Source organism: Hyla sarda, chromosome 5 (assembly GCF_029499605.1).
Source record: "Hyla sarda isolate aHylSar1 chromosome 5, aHylSar1.hap1, whole genome shotgun sequence".
Classification (NCBI taxonomy): Eukaryota; Metazoa; Chordata; class Amphibia; order Anura; family Hylidae; genus Hyla; species Hyla sarda.
This window is the reverse complement of record NC_079193.1, coordinates 378683366-378707252: the sequence shown is the minus strand read 5'-3', so window position 1 is coordinate 378707252 and position 23887 is coordinate 378683366. Positions and strand designations below refer to the sequence as shown.

The 23887-nt window shown below is 40.8% G+C and overlaps 1 protein-coding gene across 1 annotated transcript in view; it reads right to left on the bottom strand.

Moving 5' to 3' along the window:
• The window catches only part of ADGRB1 (adhesion G protein-coupled receptor B1), a gene marked incomplete in the record, with an annotated part of 689450 nt that overhangs the window by 101346 nt on the left and 564217 nt on the right, over positions 1-23887 (bottom strand). Inside the window, 3 exon segments of the mRNA XM_056522870.1 lie at positions 4886-5036; positions 11762-11864; positions 15153-15256. Coding sequence (XP_056378845.1) covers positions 4886-5036; positions 11762-11864; positions 15153-15256 — 358 coding nt within the window.

Below are 23887 nucleotides of genomic sequence, written 5' to 3'. Positions count from 1 at the left end.
CAGCATCACACGTGATAGACTTAGATTCCCTGTTTTAGAGGATAGTATTAGTTCTGTATCACTATACATTACTGATAATAAATATACAGAGGCGGCAGAGCTGAGTTGGTTTTCTTGGCGCTCAGCTCTGCTACATCCCATTCATTATGAAGAAGAATCCCTCGGCTGGTGCTTGGAGTCGCCCCGGCTGCACTGTCTGATGTAGCAGAGAGCTGAGTGCGTCTATTATTCAGGTCTAATAATACAGCAGAGTGAGATATGAGTCAGTGTCAGGCTCTGGGGCGCAGGTATAGCAGAGATGTATAGTTCTATGGGGAGCGGATCCCAGCACGAGGCTAAACGGCGCCCGGCGGGGGGGAATCTGCGCTGTACTAATTACAGAACAATAAGTTCATTCATTAATGGCGTCTTTATGGGAAACGCTGAGCCGAGCACAATACACCTCCACCTGGATACAGATGTGTTGGTCATATACCGGGTAATAATCCCTTATTGCATTCACCCAGCTTTCTATAGATTCTGAAAACCTAAAAAAAAAAAAAAAAAAAAAAAAAAAAAAGAACATTTCTATATTCTCCTTTTCTCCTTCCGTCCTACTGCCCTGTCTGTGTGTGTCAGTCTTAAAGGGGTACTCCGGTGGAAAACATTATTTTTTTTATTTTTTTTTTAAATCAACTGGTGCCAGAAAGTTAAACAGATTTGTAAATGACTTCTATTAAAAATATCTTAATCATTCCAGTACTTATTAGCAGCTGTATGCTACAGAGGAAATTCTTTTCTTTTTGAATTTATTTTTTGTCTTGTCCACAGTGCTCTCTGCTGACACCTCTGTCCATGTCAGGAACTGTCCAGAGCAGCATAGGTTTGTTATGAGGATTTTCTCCTGCTCTGGACAGTTCCTGATACGGGCATCAGGTGTCAGCAGAGAGCACTGTGGACAAGGCAAAAAAGAAATTCAAAAAGAAAATAATTTGCTCTGTAGAATTACGGTTGCTTAATAGTACTGGAAGGATTAAGATTTTATAATAGAAGTCATTTACAAATCTGTTTAACTTTCTGGCACCAGTTGATTTAAAAAATAAAAAATAAAAAAACGTTTCCACTGGAGTACCCTTTTAACTGCAGTTTATGTTAATGTAGACCAGGGTCCCCCAACCAGGGTGCTTCCAGCAGTTGTAAAACTACATCTTCCAGCATTTCCCATAATTCCACTGGCTGAGGGCCAGATGTTTGATCACTCCATCTGTTCATTTAATCAGGCTGCTAGTGCTGGAGGTTACCCAGGTGAACTCAATAGACCATGGTATCCTAACCAGGGTGCCTCCAGCTGTTGTAAAACTACAACTTTCAGCATTTTCCATAATTCCTCTGGCTGAGGGTCAGGTGTTTGATCAGTTGAGCTGATCATTTAATCAGGCTGCCAGTGCTGGAGGTGACCCAGGTGAACTTAATAGACCATGATAACCTAACCAGGGTGCCTCCAGCTGTTGTAAAACTACAACTTTCAGCTTGTTTTCATAATTCCTCTGACTGAGGGCCAGGTGTTTGATCACTCCATCTGTTCATTTAATCAGGCTGCTAGTACTGGAGGTTACCCAGGTGAACTCAATAGACCATTATAACCTAACCAGGGTGTCTCCAGCTGTTGTAAAACTACAACTTTCAGCATTTTCTATAATTCCTCTGGCTGAGGGTCAGGTGTTTGATCACTTCAGCTGGTCATTTAAATAGGCTGCCAGTGCTGGAGGTGACCCAAGTGAACTCGTTAGACCAGTGTTTCCCAACCAGTGTGGCACCAGCTGTTGTAAAACTACAACCCCCAGCATGCCCGGACAGCCGATGGCTGTCCGGGCATGCTTGAAGTTGTAGTTTTGCAACAGCTGGAGGCATCCTGGTTGGAAAACACTAATCCAGACTGCAGTTTTTGCATTATATTTGTGAACCGCAAAGCAACTAGTGTCAGTCTTTACTGCAGTTTTGGCATTCTGTTCATAAACTATAATGGCTTAATATAAACACAACCGGGCATGCTGGGAGTTGTAGTTGTGCAACAGCTGGAGGCGCCCTGGTTGGGAAACACTAATCTAGACTGTGCATTTTGCATTCTATTTGTGAACCGACTAGTGTCAGTCTTTACGGCAGTTCTGCCATTCTATTCTATTGACTAAGGATGGCAAAGAATGAACAAAAGGGGTGCTGGGACTTGTAGTTCTGCTACAGCCGGAGACACCCTGGTTGGGAAACAGTATCTGCGACGTGCAAAACATTTTGATTTTTTTTTCCCCCAATAGTTTTCAAATTTAAATCCAATCAATTTCCCATTTTTTTCAACTAAAAGAATAAAATAAAAAATAAAATAAAAAATAATAATAATAATTGTAAAATAAAACAAAAATAATTCACTTTTGGTACAATTGGAATCATTATGACCCATAGAGCATATTTTACACATCTGTTTTACTGTACAGTGAACTCTACCAAAAATGATTGCCCCCCAAAAAATTGCGTAATTACATTTGTTTTTTTTCAATTGTGCCCTACAAATATATTTTTTTTTTATTTCTGCCCTCATAATACATTGGTGAGATAAAGTAAAAGAAAGGGTGCTGGTGTCCCACAAAAAAAATAAAAAATTAAACAATTCGGTCTGAGGACAAATAAGAAAAGTTATAGGTCTGAGAAGGGGAGGAGGGAGAAAATTTAAGCCAAAAATTGAAATTTGGAGGTTGGGAAGGGGTTAAAGGGTACTCCCGTGGAAACCTTTTTTTTATTTTTTTTATTTTTTAATTCAACTGGTGCCAGAAAGTTAAACAGATTTGTAAATCACTTCTATTAAAGAAACTTAATCCTTCCAGTACTTTTTAGGGGCTGTGTTAAAGAGAAATCCAAAAAAGAAATGCATTTCCTCTGATGTCATGACCACAGTGCTCTCTGCTGACATCATGACCACAGTGCTCTCTGCTGACCTCTGCTGTCCATTTTAGTAATTGTCCAGAGCAGCATATGTTTGCTATGGGGATTTACTCCTGCTCTAGACAGTTCTTAAAATGGACAGCAGAGGTCAGCAGAGAGCACTGTGGTCATGATGTCAGCAGAGAGCACTGTGGTCATGACATCAGAGGAAATGCATTTCTTTTTTGGATTTCTCTTTAGTATACAGCCGCTAATAAGTACTGGAAGGATTAAGATTTTTTAATAGAAGTTATTTACAAATCTGTTTAAAGGGGTATTCCAGGCAAAAACTTTTTTTTTATATATCAACTGGCTCCGGAAAGTTAAACAGATTTGTAAATTACTTCTATTAAAAAATCTTAATCCTTCCAATAGTTATTAGCTTCTGAAGTTTTCTGTCTAACTGCTCAATGATGATGTCACGTCCCGGGAGCTGTGCATGATGGGAGAATATCCCCATAGGGACGTGAGTCATCAGAGAGCAGTTAGACAGAAAACTTCAGAAGCTAATAACTATTGGAAGGATTAAGATTTTTTAATAGAAGTAATTGACAAATCTGTTTAACTTTACGGAGCCAGTTGATATATATATATATATATATATATATATATATATATATATATATATATATAAAATAAAAAAATTGGCCTGGAATACCCCTTTAACTTTCTGGCACCAGTTTATTTAAAAAAAAGTTTTCCACGGGAGTACCCCTTTAAATTATGTACTGCAGGTGCATTAAAGGGGAACTCCGGTGGAAACAAGTGGAAAACAAATGTTTTCGAATCAACTGGTGCCAGAAGGTTCTACAGATTTGTAAATTATTTCTAATTAAAAATCTTAACCCTTCCAGTATTTATCAGCTTCTGTACATTCTACAGGAAGTTGTGTAGTTCTTTCCAGTCTGACCACAGTTCTCTCTGCTGACACCTCTGTCCATGTCAGGAATTGTCCAGATTAGAAGCAAATCCCCATCCTGCTCTGAACAGTTCGTGACATGGACAGAGGTGGCAGCAGAGAGCACTGTGGTCAGACTGGAAAGAACTACACAACTTCCTGTGGAGCATACAGCAGCTGATAAGTACTGGAAGGGCTATGATTTTTAAATGGAAGTCATTTACAGATCTGTTTAACCTTCTGGCACCAGTTGATTTGAAAACATTTATTTTCCACTGGAAAAATCCACAATGCCCCTGTGAAATGCGCTGCAGGTTACAGGACTCTCCGCCGGTGTGAGTGTGCGCCCCCTATTCGGCAAAGCTGAACAAAATCTTGAAACTTATGAAAAGTTAGAGGGAAGAGTCTGTTTGTTCTGCTGATGACTTGTCGCCCCGATCGCCCGCGGATCGTTCTATCTTCGCCGCATATTAATGGATTACACGGAGCGACGACTTTGTTGATTATTTCGACTCTAATTGCTTTCTGAAAATTGCCATAATCAATAGACGCCATTGGCCGCTTTCTGCCAGGCAACAAATTCCACTGCAATTATTTCCCATTCTTTTCTGTAATTTCCACCAGGCGCGCACAATGCACTCGCTCAGGTCAGGGAGGATCTATGGTTGTTTTTGTATATGATTTTTTTTTTTTTTGTCGTTTTCAGCACCTCCAGCCAATGCAATTAAGACAGAAAGAAATTAGACGCCATCATTTCTCTTCACCCCATAAAGTGAGACCCCACTCAGGGGAAAGGCCAAGATGGAGGCCAAACCATTAACAGCGAGCATCTCATGTGTCTAGAATGCATATACACAGTGACCTCAACAGCAGAATAGTGAGTGCAGCTCTGGAGTATAATTCAGGATATAACTCAGGATCAGTACAGGATAAGTAATGTAATGTATGTACACAGTGACCTCACCAGCAGAATAGTGAGTACAGCTCTGGAATATAATAAGAACTCACAACAGAACAATAAGCCAAGAACCTTACCCCATCCGAGACAGAGGAATCGTTTGCGGATGATCCTGTTGCGCAGTCGCCCGGTCACTGCCATGTAGGACTGCCATGCCTCTGTCAGGACCCAGCAGAAGGAGGACAGAAAGAAGAAGTGCAGGAAGGCGGCCACCAGAGTGCAGATAACCTGTGTAGGACAGAAGATGACTTTAAATTGACAGAAAAAGCTGCAGCACCTCGAGGAGATCAGATTTTCTTGATATATCAATGCCAAATGTCGAAAGGAGGCAATAATGGTTCTCCAGGAGCCCACAATACTTGGATGAGGAGGTCGGGCACAGGGGAATGGATGAGGAGGTCCAGGCACAGGGGAGTGGATGAGGAGGTCCGGGCACAGGGGAATGGATGATGAGGTCCAGGCACAGGGAAATGGATGAGGAGGTCCAGGCACAGGAGAATGGATGAGGAGGTCCAGGCACAGGGGAATGGATGAGGAGGTCCGGGCAACGGGGAATGGATTAGGAGGTCCGGGCACAGGAGAATGGATGAGGAGGTCCTGGCACAGGGAAATGGATGAGGAGGTCCGGGCATTGGGGAATGGATGAGGAGGTCCAGGCACAGGAGAATGGATGAGGAGGTCTGGGCACAGGGAAATGGATGATGAGGTCCGGGCACAGGAGAATGGATGAGGAGGTCCGGGCACCGGGGAATGGATGAGGAGGTCCGGGCACAGAGGAATGGATGAGGAGGTCCGGGCACAGGGGAATGGACGAGGAGGTTCGGGCACAGGGGAATGGATGAGGAGGTTCGGGCACAGGGGAATGGATGAGGAGGTCCGGGCACCGGGGAATGGATGAGGAGGTCCGGGCACAGGGGAATGGATAAGGAGGTCCGGGCAAAGGGGAATGGATGAGGAGGTGCGGGCACCAGGGAATGGATATGTATGTCCAGGCACAGGGGAATGGATGAGGAGATCCGGGCACAGGGGAATGGATGAGGAGGTCCGGGCACAGGGGAATGGATGAGGAGGTCTGGGCACAGGAGAATGGATGAGGAGGTCTGGGCACAGGAGAATGGATGAGGAGGTCCGGGCACAGGGGAATGGATGAGGAGGTCCGGGCACAGGGGAATGGATGAGGAGGTCCGGGCACCGGGGAATGGATGAGGAGGTCCGGGCACAGAGGAATGGATGAGGAGGTCCGGGCAAAGGGGAATGGATGAGGAGGTGCGGGCACCAGGGAATGGATATGTATGTCCAGGCACAGGGGAATGGATGAGGAGGTCCGGGCACAGGGGAATTGATGAGGAGGTCCGGGCACAGGGGAATGAATGAGGAGGTCCGGGCACAGGGGAATGGATGAGGAGGTCCGGGCACAAGGGAATGGATGAGGAGGTCCGGGCACAGGGGAATGAATGAGGAGGTCCGGGCACAGGGGAATGGATGAGGAGGTCCGGGCACAGGGGAATGGATGAGGAGGTCTGGGCACAGGGGAATGGATGAGGAGGTCCGGGCACAGGGGAATGGATGAGGAGGTCCGGGCACAGGGGAATGGATGAGAAGGTCCAGGCACAGGGGAATGGATGAGGAGGTCCGGGCACAGGGGAATGGATGAGGAGGTCCGGGCACAGGGGAATGGATGAGGAGGTCCGGGCACAGGTGAATGGATGAGGAGGTCCGGGCACAGGGGAATGAATGAGGAGGTCCGGGCACAGGGGAATGGATAAGGAGGTCCGGGCACAGGGGAATGGATGAGGAGGTCCGGGCACAGGGGAATGAATGAGGAGGTCCGGGCACAGGGGAATGGATGAGGAGGTCCGGGCACAGGGGAATGGATGAGGAGGTCTGGGCACAGGGGAATGGATGAGGAGGTCCGGGCACAGGGGAATGGATGAGGAGGTCCAGGCACAGGGGAATGGATGAGGAGGTCCGGGCACAGAGGAATGGATGAGGAGGTCCGGGCACAGGGGAATGGATGAGGAGGTCTGGGCACAGGGGAATGGATGAGGAGGTCCGGGCACAGGGGAATGGATGAGGAGGTCCAGGCACAGGGGAATGGATGAGGAGGTCCGGGCACAGGGGAATGGATGAGGAGGTCCGGGCACACGGTAACATAACAATAGGCACCAATGCAACTTGAAAGTTCAGAGGATCATCTCAGGTTGTTATCCCACAAAGAAGGAACAAGTCCTTCGCCCTCCTGTCTGGTGTAGATGAGGGATAAAAAATGGCTGTGGGAGTTACTTTATTTTTATTGAAGAGATCCAGCAATGCCCCATGGGAAAATAATATGCAAATCAGTTCTCCTCAACATGGGAGAAAACTTTCCCTCTCTTCCGCCACCTACTGGAGGTCGCTACCATATGACTTCAACTTTGCAACATGTAAGACATACTGGCTTGGCTAAGGGTTGAAGCAGTGTTTCCCAACCAGGGTGCCTCCAGCTGTTGCAAAACTACAACTCCCAGCATGCCCGGAAAGCCTTTGGCTATCCGGGCATGCTGGGAGTTGTAATTTTGCAACAGCTGGAGGCTCCATGGTCAGGAAACACTGGCATTAACAATAACTAACCTCCTATAGGTGGCACAAGAGAGACAGTTTTTGCTCCTGTGCTGAGCTGTTACAATGTATCAACATGAAGACAATGACATCTGTCACATAGAAAGGTCCTTGTGACTAGCTATGGTCCTGCTCATACAGATGTGTGTGTTACAATGTATCAACATGAAGACAATGATATCTGTCACATAGAAAGGTCCTTGTGACTAGCTATGGTCCTGCTCATACAGATGTTGGGTGTGTTACAATGTATCAACATGAAGACAATGACATCTGTCACATAGAAAGGTCCTTGTAACTAGCTATGGTCCTGCTCATACAGATGCTGGGTGTGTTACAATGTATCAACATGAAGACAATGACATCTGTCAGATAGAAAGGTCCTTGTGACTAGCTATGGTCCTGCTCATACAGATGTTGGGTGTGTTACAATGTATCTACATGAAGACAATGACATCTGTCACATAGAAAGGTCCTTATGACTAGCTATGGTCCTGCTCATACAGATGTTGGGTGTGTTACAATGTATCAACATGAAGACAATGACATCTGTCACATAGAAAGGTCCTTGTGACTAGCTATGGTCCTGCTCATACAGATGTGTGTGTTACAATGTATCAACATGAAGACAAGGACATCTGTCACATAGAAAGGTCCTTGTAACTAGCTATGGTCCTGCTCATACAGATGCTGGGTGTGTTACAATGTATCTACATGAAGACAATGACATCTGTCACATAGAAAGGTCCTTATGACTAGCTATGGTCCTGCTCATACAGATGTTGGGTGTGTTACAATGTATCAACATGAAGACAAGGACATCTGTCACATAGAAAGGTCCTTGTTGTGACTATCTATGGTCCTGCTCATACAGATGTTGGGTGTTACAATGTATCAACATGAAGACAATGACATCTGTCACATAGAAAGGTCCTTGTGACTAGCTATGGTCCTGCTCATACAGATGTTGGGTGTGTTACAATGTATCAACATGAAGACAATGACATCTGTCACTTAGAAAGGTCCTTGTGACTAGCTATGGTCCTGCTCATACAGATGTTGGGTGTGTTACAATATATCAACATGAAGACAATGACATCTGTCAGATAGAAAGGTCCTTATGACTAGCTATGGTCCTGCTCATACAGATGTTGGGTGTGTTACAATGTATCAACATGAAGACAATGACATCTGTCAGATAGAAAGGTCCTTATGACTAGCTATGGTCCTGCTCATACAGATGTTGGGTGTGTTACAATGTATCAACATGAAGACAATGACATCTGTCACATAGAAAGGTCCTTGTGACTAGCTATGGTCCTGCTCATACAGATGTTGGGTGTGTTACAATGTATCTACATGAAGACAATGACTGGCTATCTTTGGTCCTGCTCACACAGCCGTTGAGTATGTTACAGCACTGGCCATCAGCTTTTGCACTTCTAGCTGTCAGGGAGTAGAAGGTGATGCTGGACCCAACCCTGGATTGTGGACTTTAGTGGGGAACAGGACTGGAGTATGACCGAATGTCACGAGATAAGAGAGGACCGCTAACCACTTCTGCATCACACTAACGGTCAGAACTGACCAACATTCAAGAGAAGAGATGGTGGACCTGTGATGGTGGATCTGTGATGGTGGAGCTGTAATGTAGGACCTGTATTGGTGGATCTGTGATGGTAGACCTGTAATGTAGGACCTGTGATGGTGGATCTGTGATGGTGGACCTGTGATGGTGGATGTGTGATGGTGGATCTGTGATGGTGGACCTGTAATGTAGGACCTGTTATGGTGGATCTGTGATGGTAGACCTGTAATGTAGGACCTGTATTGGTGGATCTGTGATGGTAGACCTGTAATGTAGGACCTGCAATGATAGATCTGTGATGGTGGACCTGTGATGGTGGACCTGTGATGGTGGACCTGTGATGGTGGACATGTGATGGTGGAGCTGTCATGGTGGACCTGTGATGGTGGATGTGTGATGGTGGACATGTGATGGTGGAGCTGTCATGGGGGACCTGTGATGGTAGATCTGTGATGGTGGACCTGTGATGGTGGACCTGTGATGGTGGATGTGTGATGGTAGACCTGTAATGTAGGACCTGTGATGGTGGATCTGTGATGGTAGACCTGTAATGTAGGACCTGTGATGATGGATCTGTGATGGTAGACCTGCAATGGTGGAGCTGTCATGGTGGACCTGTGATGGTGGAGCTGTGATGGTGGACCTGTGATGGTGGATGTGTGATGGTGGACATGTGATGGTGGAGCTGTCATGGTGGACCTGTGATGGTAGATCTGTGATGGTGGACCTGTGATGGTGGATGTGTGATGATGGATCTGTGATGGTAGACCTGTAATGGTAGACCTGTAATGTAGGACCTGTGATAGTAGACCTGTAATGGTAGACCTGTAATGTAGGACCTGTGATGGTGGATGTGTGATGGTAGACCTGTAATGTAGGACCTGTGATGGTGGATCTGTGATGGTAGACCTGTAATGGTAGACCTGTAATGTAGGACCTGTGATGGTGGATGTGTGATGGTAGACCTGTAATGTAGGACCTGTGATGGTGGATCTGTGATGGTGGACCTGTAATGTAGGACCTGTGATTGTAGATCTGTGATGGTAGACCTGTAATGTAGGACCTGTGATGGTGGATGTGTGGTGGTAGACCTGTAATGTAGGACCTGTGATGGTGGATGTGTGGTGGTAGACCTGTAATGTAGGACCTGTGATGGTGGATCTGTGATGGTAGACTTGTAATGTAGGACCTGTGATGGTGGATGTGTGATGGTGGATCTGTGATGGTGGACCTGTAATGTAGGACCTGTGATGGTGGATCTGTGATGGTAGACCTGTAATGTAGGACCTGTGATGGTGGATCAGTGATGGTAGACCTGTAATATAGGACCTGTTATGGTGGATCTGTCATGGTGGACCTGTGATGGGGGACCTGTGATGGTGGACATGTGATGGTGGACCTGTCATGGTGGACCTGTCATGGTGGACCTCTGATGGTAGATCTGTGATGGTGGACCTGTCATGGTGGACCTGTCATGGTGGACCTGTCATGGTGGACCTGTCATGGTGGATCTGTGATGGTAAATCTGTGATGGTAGATCTGTGATGGTGGACCTGTGATGGTGGATCTGTGATGGTAGACCTGTGATGGTGGATCTGTGATGGTGGACCTGTGATGGTGGATCTGTGATGGTGGACCTGTGATGGTGGATCTGTGATGGTGGATCTGTGATGGTAGACCTGTGATGGTGGATCTGTGATGGTGGACCTGTGATGGTGGATCTGTGATGGTGGATCTGTGATGGTGGACCTGTGATGGTGGATCTGTGATGGTGGACCTGTGATGGTGGATCTGTGATGGTGGATCTGTGATAATAGACCTGTGATGGTGGATCTGTAATGTAGGACCTGTGATGTGGATCTGTGATGGTGGATCTGTGATGTAGGACCTGTAATGTAGGACCTGTGATGGTGGATCTGTAATGTAGGACCTGTGATGGTGGATTTGTGATTTCAGACATTTGGTGGCCATACAGAAATAACTGCACTCACACAGAGACTAAAGATCAGTGAAGATCAGTGTCAGAATTAGATCATTCTTTACATAGCCCCTTTATTTTTGGATCATGACCCACAACAAAGACCCTGGCAGCTGTTGGTTCAGTTTGATTTTTTTTCCCTGAAATTTGGACCAAATCAATTTGCTTCTCACTGAGATGTCTGGTTAGAAATATATGTAAATGACTGCGCCGCAGGCCGAGCAATGGGCAATGGAGAACGTGCGAGAAAACCACAAGTGTAAGAACAAGATAAGAGCAAAAGGAGGAATCTGACAGGACGAAAGGGGGGGATGTGGTCACCCCTGACACTGGGCGGTCAGAGGAGAATCAATATGGAGACAAGGATGATGGGAACGGACAAGAAAACGCTGATCAAGAACAGAACCCATAGAGCGTGTGGGGAATGACGCTATAATGCACGAGAAAAGTCTGGGCAGAACTATAGCATGAACACTAGGGGGCAGTGATGGCATAAATAATAATGGGAAATTATGGCATAACTAACAGGGGGCAATCATGGCATTACTAATAGAGGGTATGGCTGGCATAACTAATAATGGGCAATATACAGCTAATAGGGGGCAATGATGGCATAACTAATAGGGTACAATGGTGGCACAACTAATTGGGTGCAATAATGGCATAACTAATGGGAGACAATTATGACATAACTAATAAAAGGGAAATGCTGCTGAAATCATTAGGGGACAAAGTAACTATAAAACTGCCCCCCCCCCCCCTCCTCTCTTTTCATGGTTAATACTTCACCTTGTTCCTGGTTTGCGTTTGCCCCACAAGTATTAAGGCGTTAGAAGAGATGATGGACAAACAGAAGTTGATCAGGATGACCGAGCGCTCCGACCGAATGTATCTGAAAGAGAAAGAGAAGACCATTTCCTCTGTAGTATACAGACCCTAAAAAGTACTGGAAAGATTAAGATTTTATAATAGAAGTAATTTACAAATCTGTAACTTTCTGGCACCAGTTTATTAAAAAAAAAAACAAAAAAAACAACGTTTTCCACCGGAGTACCCCTTTAAAAGTTTTACTGCTACAAAAATACAAAGTCTATGTATATATGGATTTCGTAATCGTATGAATATGTCAGTTTTACTGTAAAATATGTATAAACAAACCCCTATAGCAGTGGTCTCCAACCTGCGGACCTCCAGATATTGCAAAACTACAACTCAGGTAAGAGGACTGAGAGCAGCTAAAGGGGGTGAGTATTTACCTTAGGGCGAGGCCACCACTCCTGGTGTAACGGAGCTTCAGAAGGCCATTAAGCACTCTACGGGCATTCTGGGTAGGGGAATATGCAAAGCAGCTCATTACATCACCTTTTCAGGTAATGTTCCCTGGTATCAGCTTAGCTCCTGTTAAGGAATATAAAAAGCTGATCGGGATTTATGCCAAGCCAGACTACTTTAAGTTTATACCCATCTGCAGACAGCTGTTTCGTGGTTTTTGCCACTCGTCAGTACAGAGCAGGGTGATCTGGCTTGGCTGGGGTAAGAGGCCTGAGAGCAGCTAAAGGGGGTGAGTATTTACAATTGTTTTTCCCTTTTGCTAATACAAAAAATGTTTCTATTGCATGGCATTGCTATGTGATCAGTGCTCTGCTAGTAGAGTCTGCCCCAGGAACAGCACAGAGGTATTAAAGGGGTTATCCAGGAAAAAACGTTATATATAAATAAACTGGCTCCAGAAAGTTAAACAGATTTGTAGATTACCTCTATTAAAAAATCTTAATCCTTCCAATAATTATCAGCTGCTGAAGTTGAGTTGTTGTTTTCTGTCTGGCAACAGTGCTCTCTGCTGACATCTCTGCTTGTCTTGGGAACTGCACAGAGTAGAAGAGGTTTGCTATGGGGATTTGCTTCTAAACTGGGCGGTTCCCGAGACATGTGTCATCAGAGAGCACTTAGACAGAAAAGAACAACTCAACTTCAGAAGCTCATAAGTACTGAAAGGATGACGATGTTTTAATAGAAGTAATTTACAAATCTGTTTAACTTTCTGGAGCCAGTTTATATATTAAAAAAAAGTATTTTCCTGCATAACACCTTTAAGGGGGACTCCGGCTGCCATGAAATGCTGACAGGCGCTGCTCCTGTCAGAAACCTCTTTAATTCTGCGATCGCGGGAATTAGAGGTTAATTACCAACATTCACTGTGAGTGGCAGCCGCTGATAGCAGCCGTCACTCGCTGTCCATGAAGCAAATGCAGCTCTTGTATTCATTTCATAGACTCACTGTACAGTGTGACATATTTAGATATCTGTATGCACCAAGGGGTTAACAGTACCTCTCTGTATTTTTTTTTATGTAACAAATCATGAATTATCATTAAATAAATAATATTAGATAATAATTGTGAAATTACTTATTCAACTTAATTTAGTTTTTTTTTGTTTGTTTCTTCTTCCTCTTATGCAATAAAATAATAAATGACTATTAAATAAATAAATAAATAAATAAATAGATAAATAATGGAATAAATAATTAGATATTAACAATTATTACATAATTAATAACATTAAATTTTTTTTTTTTTTTTGGAAGGTTTAAGGGATAACCTCTCCTTGGGAACTTTTTTATGAAAACAAAATAAAATAATTAATTACTATTAAATAAATAAACAAAAAAATAATGAATAGATATTATTAGATACTTATAATTATTACGTTATAAATATAATTTCATTTACTTTAAAATGTTTACAATTTTATTTATGAATTTTTACTTCTTTTTTTTTTCTCACCTCAATATATTGGTAGTAGTTGCACTTGTGGTAGTTACACTTGTGGAAGGCGATTTATACGGGGCACCGTTACTACCTTGCACGCTCGGGTTGCCAAAGTGTCGCATGATTACGTTTTTTCCGCCTCCCGGCCATGCGGGTTGAGACAGACAGGGTTAATTTGGGACACATCTCCCGACGGCTCCATATTGCCATCCCCCCCCCCCCCCCCCCCCACACACACAATTTATTTTTCATTATGCCCAAAATTAGGTAATTGCGCATAAGTAGGTGCAAAAAAGGGTCCGACACTTTACAATGGCGTTCATCATATCAACTGGCTCCAGAAAGTTAAAGAGATTTGTAAATTACTTCTATTAAGAAATCTTAACCCTTCCAGTACTTATCAGCTGCTTTATACTACAGAGGAAGTCAAGTTGCTTTTTTCTGTCTGACCACAGTGCTCTCTGCTGACACCTCTGTCCGTGTTAGGAATTGTCCAGAGTAGGAACAAATCCCTATCGTAAACCTCTCCTGCTTCAGACAGTTCCTGACATGGACAGAGGTGTCAGCAGAGAGCACTTTGGTAAGACTGAGAATAACTACACAACTTCCTGAGGAGCATACAGCCGATGATAAGTACTGGAAGGATTAAGATTTTTTAATAGAAGTAAATTACAAATCTGTTTAACCTTCTGATTTGGAAAAAAAAAAAAAAATGTTTTCCACCGAAGTACCCCGGGTACTCCGGTGGAAAACTTTTTTTTTTTTTTTTTAATCTACTGGTGCCAGAAAGTTAAACAGATTTGTAAATTACTTCTATTAAAGAATGTTAATCCTTCCAGTACTTATTAGCTGCTGAATACTACAGAGGAAATTATTTTCTTTTTGGAACACAGTGCTCTCTGCTTACATCTTCAGCACAGTGCTCTCTGCTGACATCTCTGTCCATTTAGGAACTATCCAGAGTAGGAGAAAATCCCCATAGCAAACATATGCTGCTCTGGACAGTTCCTAAAATGGACAGAGATGTCAGCAGAGAGCACTGTGCTCGCGATGTCAGCAGAGAGCTCTGTGTTCCAAAAAGAAAATAATTTCCTGTGTAGTATTCAGCAGCTAATAAGTACTGGAAGGATTAAGGTTTTTTAATAGAAGTAATTTACAAATCTGTTTTAACTTTCTGGCATCAACTGATTTAAAAAAAAAAAGTCTCCCACCGGAGTACCCCTTTAAAGAATCGTTTGCTTTATAGACAGTTTTTAAGGATGTGGACCACCAGCTGTTGCAAACCTACAACTCCCAGCATGATGGGAGGGCATCTGGGAGTTGTAGTTTTGCAAACTCTGGAGGCTCGCAGTTTGGAGACCACTGCCTTAGGGTTTATTAAAGGGACATGACACCATGAAATAACTCACCTCCACACAGAGACGTAGATGATGATCAGAAGCAAAAGCGTCAGGGACGAGACTCCGCAGCCCACGATCAGCGTGACCGATGGCACCAGAACCTTTTCCATATTCTGTAACAAAATAAATAATAAACTAAATAAATAAATACAAATAATAAATAAATAATATTTAAAAAAAAACTCCTCCCACCACCACAACCACCGTTCTCTCTCCGAATGGTCGGAAACAATCTTTAACACTTCTAATACGGTTTACGAGAAGACGCAGAACGATTATTACTAATAGAAGTCCTATATAACTGCAAAGTCTGTCATGTAATGTGTCATAACTTTCTTTCTTAAAGGGGTACTCCGCTGCTCAGTGTTTAGAATAAACTGTTCAGAAAGTTGGAGCCGGGAGCTTGTGGCGCCATAGCCCCGCCCCCTCATGACATCACGTCCCACCCCCTCAATGCAAGTCTATGGGAGGGGGCTTGACAGCCATCACGCCCCCTCCCATTGACTTGCATTGAGGGGGCGGGGCATTATGTCATGATTGGGGTGGGGTTATGACGTCACGAGCTCCCGGCGTTCGGAACAGTTTAATCCCCTGCCTATGCACCAGTCTTCACTGCAGTTCTAGCATTCTATTCAGGAATCAGGGAGATCTGGGGCCCTTGGGAGGGATGTGTTATCTGTGCTGTTCTATAGGACTGCAGGGTAACCTTACACTGCAAAAATGGTCCATCCTTGAGGAGTTAAAGGGGTACTCCACTTGAAAACAGAAAGTTAAACAAATTTGTAAAATACTTCTATAAAAAAAATCTTAATCCTTCCAGTACTTATCAGCTGCTGTATGCTCTACAGGAAGTTCTTTTTTTTTCTTCTCCTTTCTGCCTGACCACAGTGCTCTCTGCTGACACCTCTGTCCATTTTAGGAACTGTCTGGAGTAAATCACCATAGAAAACCTCTCCAGCTCTGGACAGTTCCTGACATGGATAGAGATGTCAGCAGAGAGCGGTGTGGTCAGACAGAAAGGAGAAAAAAAAAAAAAAAGGAATGGATTTGTCACCAATGTCATAAATCCGCCAATATATTAAACCACCGACGCGTTTCTACTATATGTTATAATGGCGTCCTCAGGGAGGCATATACCGACTGTTACCTATGCCAAGGACATATAAAAAGACTTTCTATACCGATCTAGTATATTGTATATGCCTCCCTGAGGACGCCATTATAACATATAGTAGAAACGCGTCGGTGGTTTAATATATTGGCGGATTTATGACATTGGTGACAAATCCATTGTCACTATCTATCTGTGGCACAGGGTGAGCGCTAAGTGCCTAAGCCATGATTCAGCTCCCTGTGGCCTGTATATACTTATTTTAACTGGTGTCGGTCACTGAACACATACCTGGGTGATTTATTATCCTTTTAATGATCCCAATAAAAGTTATATTTTAGGCACTACCCTGAACACACTTAAAACATTTTTTGTTCATTGATTCTATTATATGCTGAGAGGATTATGCGCCAGAGTGCGGTCTAACGTGGGACCTTACCTATCTACGTTTAGAATAAGTACTGAAAGGATTAAGACTTTTTAATAGAAGTTATTTACAAATCTGTTTAACTTTCTGGAGCCAGTTGATTTGAAAAATATGTTTTCCACTGGAGTACCCCTTTAAGCTGTGAATTCCACTCGGGCGGGTACGTTTGTATACATTTTTATATACACTGTATACACTTTCTTGTCCTCCTGTGAAAAGAGGGTGTGGCTTAGGTAAAAGGGGGCATGGATTAGGGTGGAGCACCGTGTGCAGGGAATTGTGGTGCAGGATTATGGAGCAGGTTAAGGCAGACGACTGGTCTAAACTTAGACTAATTCATCATACACCTAAGTCTTTTTGGTAGATCTGGCGTATTGTTAGACCGTCCAGTCTAAGTATAGGACAATCTTAGTATATCTGGTTTATGGTGAACAACTTGTGAATATGGTCATTTTACTATTACTTTTTTTTATTTTTTACTATTAACTTTACAAAATAAATACATAGTTAAATACTGTACATACATAAAGGATTAATCAATAGAAAAAGGAAAATAAATGATGTCTCACCAATGTGCATCTCTATTTATCTCTATAAGTTACATCTTCTGACTGATCTATTTACCTCCATAAACCTCTGTATACTTCTTTACAGCTCTATTCATCTCTATACATCTCAACATCTCTATATATAGCTCCAAATATCTCTATAAACATCTCTGTATATCACAATGTATCTCTATACATCTCTATATATCTCTATACATCTCTATACATCTCTATATATCACTATATATCTCTATACATCTCTATATCTCTATATATCTCTATACATCTCTATACATCTCTATATATCTCTATACATCTCTATACATCTCTATATATCTCCATACACCTCTATATATCTCTATACATCTCTATATATCTCCATACACCTCTATATATCTCTATACATCTCTATATATCTCTATGCATCTCTATATATCTCTATACATCTCTATATATCTCCATAAACCTCTATATATCTATACATCTCTATATATCTCTATACATCTCTATATATCTCTATAAACCTCTATATATCTAAATACATCTCTATATATCTCCATACATCTCTATATATCTCCATACATCTCTATATATCACTATACATCTCTATATATCACTATACATCTCTATATATCTCCATACATCTCTATATATCTCTATATATCTCTATACATCTCTATACATCTCTATATATCTATACATCTCTATATATCTCTATACATCTCTATATATCTCTATACATCTCTATATATCACTATACATCTCTATATATCTCCATACATCTCTATATATCTCTATATATCTCTATACATCTCTATACATCTCTATATATCTATACATCTCTATATATCTCTATACATCTCTATATATCTCTATAAACCTCTATATATCTATATACATCTCTATACATCTCTATACATCTCTATATATCTCCATACATCTCCATACATCTCTATATATCACTATACATCTCTATATATCTCTATACATCTCTGTACATCTCTATATATCTTTATATATCTCTATATATCACTATACATATCTATATATCACTATACATCTCTATATATCTCTATACATCTCTATATATCTCTATACATCTCTATACATCTCTATACATCTCTATATATCTCTATACATCTCTATATATCTCTATACATCTCTATATATCTATACATCTCTATATATCTCTATACATCTCTATATTTCACTATACATCTCTATATATCTCCATACATCTCTATATATCTCTATACATCTCTATATATCTATACATCTCTATATATCTCTATACATCTCTATATTTCACTATACATCTCTATATATCTCTATATATCACTATACATCTCTATATATCTCCATACATCTCTATATATCTCTATACATCTCTATATATCTCTATACATCTCTATACATCTCTATATATCACTATATATCTCTATTCATCTCTATATATCTCTATACATCTCTATATATCACTATACATCTCTATATATCTCTATACATCTCTATATCTCTATTCATCTCTATACATCTCTATATATCACTATACATCTCTATATATCTCTATACATCTCTATACATCTCTATATATCACTATACATCTCTATATATCTCTATACATCTCTATACATCTCTATACATCTCTATACATCTCTATATATCTCTATATATCTCTATACATCTCTATATATCTCTATACATCTCTATACATCTCTATATATCTCTATACATCTCTATACATCTCTATACATCTCTATATATCTCTATATATCTCTATACATCTCTATATATCTCTATATATCTCTATATATCTCTATACATCTCTATATATCTCTATATATCTCTATACATCTCTATATATCTCTATACATCTCTATATATCTCTATACATCTATATATATCTCCATACATCTCTATATATCTCTATACATCTCTATACATCTCTATACATCTCTATATATCTCTATATATTTCTATATATCTCTATACATCTCTATATATCTCTATACATCTCTATATATCACTATACATCTCTATATATCTCTATATATCTCTATACATCTCTATACATCTCTATATATCTCTATACATCTCTATATATATCTATATCTCCATACATCTCTATACATCTCTATACATCTCTATATATCACTATATATCTCTATACATCTCTATATATCTCTATACATCTCTATACATCTCTATACATCTCTATACATCTCTATACATCTCTATACATCTCTATATATCTCTATACATCTTTATATATCTCTATACATCTCTATATATCTCCATACACCTCTATATATCTCTATACATCTCTATATATCTCCATACACCTCTATATATCTCTATACATCTCTATATATCTCTATACATCTCTATACATCTCTATATCTCTATACATCTCTATACATCTTTATATATCTCTATACATCTCTATACATCTCTATACATCTCTATATATCTCTATACATCTCTATATATCTCTATACATCTCTATACATCTCTATATATCACTATACATCTCTATATATCTCCATACATCTCTATACATCTCTATATATCTCTATATATCTCTATACATCTCTATATATCACTATATATCTCTATACATCTCTATATATCTCTATACATCTCTATACATCTCTATATATCACTATATATCTCTATACATCTCTATATATCTCTATATATCACTATATATCTCTATACATCTCTATATATCTCTATACATCTCTATACATCTCTATATATCTCTATACATCTCTATATATCTCTATATATCACTATATATCTCTATACATCTCTATATATCTCTATACATCTCTATATATCTCCATACATCTCTATATATCTCTATACATCTCTATATATCTCTATATATCACTATATATCTCTATACATCTCTATATATCTCTATACATCTCTATATATCTCTATACATCTCTATATATCACTATATATCTCTATACATCTCTATACATCTCTATATATCACTATATATCTCTATATATCTCTATATATCTCTATACATCTCTATATATCTCTATACATCTCTATACATCTCTATACATCTCTATATATCTCTATACATCTCTATATATCACTATATATCTCTATACATATCTATACATCTCTATATATCACTATATATCTCTATACATCTCTATACATCTCTATATATCACTATACATCTCTATACATCTCTATATATCTCTATACATCTCTATACATCTCTATACATCTCTATATATCACTATATATCTCTATACATCTCTATACATCTCTATATATCACTATATATCTCTATACATCTCTATATATCTCTATACATCTCTATACATCTCTATACATCTCTATACATCTCTATATATCTCTATACATCTTTATATATCTCTATACATCTCTATATATCTCCATACACCTCTATATATCTCTATACATCTCTATATATCTCCATACACCTCTATATATCTCTATACATCTCTATATATCTCTATATATCTCTATATATCTCTATATATCTCTATACATCTCTATATATCTCTATATATCTCTATATATCTCTATACATCTCTATATATCTCCATACATCTCTATATATCACTATACATCTCTATACATCTCTATACATCTCTATACATCTCTATATATCTCTATACATCTCTATACATCTCTATATATCTCTATATATCTCTATACATCTCTATACATCTCTATATATCACTATACATCTCTATATATCTCCATACATCTCTATACATCTCTATATATCTCTATATATCTCTATACATCTCTATATATCACTATATATCTCTATACATCTCTATATATCTCTATACATCTCTATACATCTCTATATATCACTATATATCTCTATACATCTCTATATATCTCTATATATCACTATATATCTCTATACATCTCTATATATCTCTATACATCTCTATACATCTCTATATATCTCTATACATCTCTATATATCTCTATATATCACTATATATCTCTATACATCTCTATATATCTCTATACATCTCTATATATCTCCATACATCTCTATATATCTCTATACATCTCTATATATCTCTATATATCACTATATATCTCTATACATCTCTATATATCTCTATACATCTCTATATATCTCTATACATCTCTATATATCACTATATATCTCTATACATCTCTATACATCTCTATATATCACTATATATCTCTATATATCTCTATATATCTCTATATATCTCTATACATCTCTATATATCTCTATACATCTCTATATATCACTATATATCTCTATACATATCTATACATCTCTATATATCACTATATATCTCTATACATCTCTATACATCTCTATATATCACTATACATCTCTATACATCTCTATATATCTCTATACATCTCTATACATCTCTATACATCTCTATATATCACTATATATCTCTATACATCTCTATACATCTCTATATATCACTATATATCTCTATACATCTCTATATATCTCTATACATCTCTATATATCTCTATACATCTCTATATATCACTATACATCTCTATATATCTCTATACATCTCTGTATCTCTTTGTATCTTTATATATCTCTATACATCTCTGTATCTCTTTGTATCTTTATATATCTCTATACATCTCTGTATCTCTTTGTATCTTTATATATCTCTATTGGCCTCTATATATTTCCATATATCTTTAATACATCCTGACATATTTATATATCTCCATACATCCCGACACACGGGTATAGCTATAGGGGGTGCAGCGGTATCAGACGCACTGGGGCCCTGGTACCTAAGGGAGGCAAAAGGCACTTCTGTCCCATAAGAGACCAGTATTACATTTGGCACATGGGGCCCTGTTGGAGATTTTGCATCAGAGCCCAGAAGCTACAAGTTATTCCTCTGTCTCCATAATTCTCTATATATCTATTTACATCCTCATCATGTAAGGATCTGCTGGACTCTCCTCTCCTCCTCTCAGCACTACTCCCCCCATCTTGTAAGGATCTGCTGGACTCTCCTCTATCCTCCTCTCAGCACTACTCCCCCCATCTTGTAAGGATCTGCTGGACTCTCCTCTATCCTCCTCTCAGCACTACTCCTCCCATCATGTAAGGATCTGCTGGACTCTCCTCTCCTCCTCTCAGCACTACTCCCCCCATCTTGTAAGGATCTGCTGGACTCCCCTATATCCCTCCTCTCAGCACTACTCCCCCCATCTTGTAAGGATCTGCTGGACTCTCCTCTCCTCCTCTCAGCACTACTCCTCCCATCATGTAAGGATCTGCTGGACTCTTTCCCTCCTCTCAGCACTACTCCCCCCATCGTGTAAGGATCTGCTGGACTCTCCTCTATCCTCCTCTCAGCACTACTCCCCCCATCGTGTAAGGATCTGCTGGACTCTCCTCTCCTCCTCTCAGCACTACTCCCCCCATCATGTAAGGATCTGCTGGACTCTCCTCTATCCCTCCTCTCAGCACTACTCCCCCCATCGTGTAAGGATCTGCTGGACTCTTTCCATCATCTCGGCACTACTCCTCCCATCGTGTAAGGATCTTCTGGACTCTTTCCCTCCTCTCATCACTACTCCTCCCATCGTGTAAGGATCTGCTGGACTCTCCTCTATCCTCCTCTCAGCACTACTCCTCCCATCGTGTAAGGATCTGCTGGACTCTCCTCTATCCTCCTCTCAGCACTACTCCTCCCATCGTGTAAGGATCTGCTGGACTCTCCTCTCCTCCTCTCAGCACTACTCCTCCCATCGTGTAAGGATCTGCTGGACTCTCCTCTATCCTCCTCTCAGCACTACTCCTCCCATCGTGTAAGGATCTGCTGGACTCTCCTCTCCTCCTCTCAGCACTACTCCTCCCATCGTGTAAGGATCTGCTGAACTCTCCTCTATCCCTCCTCTCCGCACTACTCCTCCCATCGTGTAAGGATCTGCTGGACTCTCCTCTCCTCCTCTCAGCACTACTCCTCCCATCGTGTAAGGATCTGCTGGACTCTTTCCCTCCTCTCAGCACTACTCCTCCCATCATGTAAGGATCTGCTGGACTCTCCTCTATCCTCCTCTCAGCACTACTCCCCCATCATGTAAGGATCTGCTGGACTCTCCTCTCCTCCTCTCCGCACTACTCCTCCCATCGCGTAAGGATCTGCTGGTCTCTCCTCTCCTCCTCTCAGCACTACTCTTCCCATCATGTAAGGATCTGCTGGACTCTCCTCTATCCTCCTCCCAGCACTACTCCTCCCATCGTATAAGGATCTGCTGGACTCTCCTCTATCCCTCCTTCCAGCACTACTCCCCCCATCGTGTAAGGATCTGCTGGTCTCTCCTCTATCCTCTCAGCACTACTCCTCCCATCATGTAAGGATCTGCTGGTCTCTCCTCTATCCTCTCAGCACTACTCCCCCATTGTGTAAGGATCTGCTGGACTCTTTCCCTCCTCTCCGGGTTGTAGGTTTTGCTTTTTATGTGACTTATAACGTTTGGCGTTTTTCGGAGTTTTCTTGCTGTGAGTTATCGTTTGTGACATTTGATTCCTAAAGCCTCAGTGTCGCATTAATCCCGTAAGAGGATGAGCCAAGAACGAGGAGCGGCTGGAAATCTCCAGAGCCGGTTTTTGGCTTCCGAA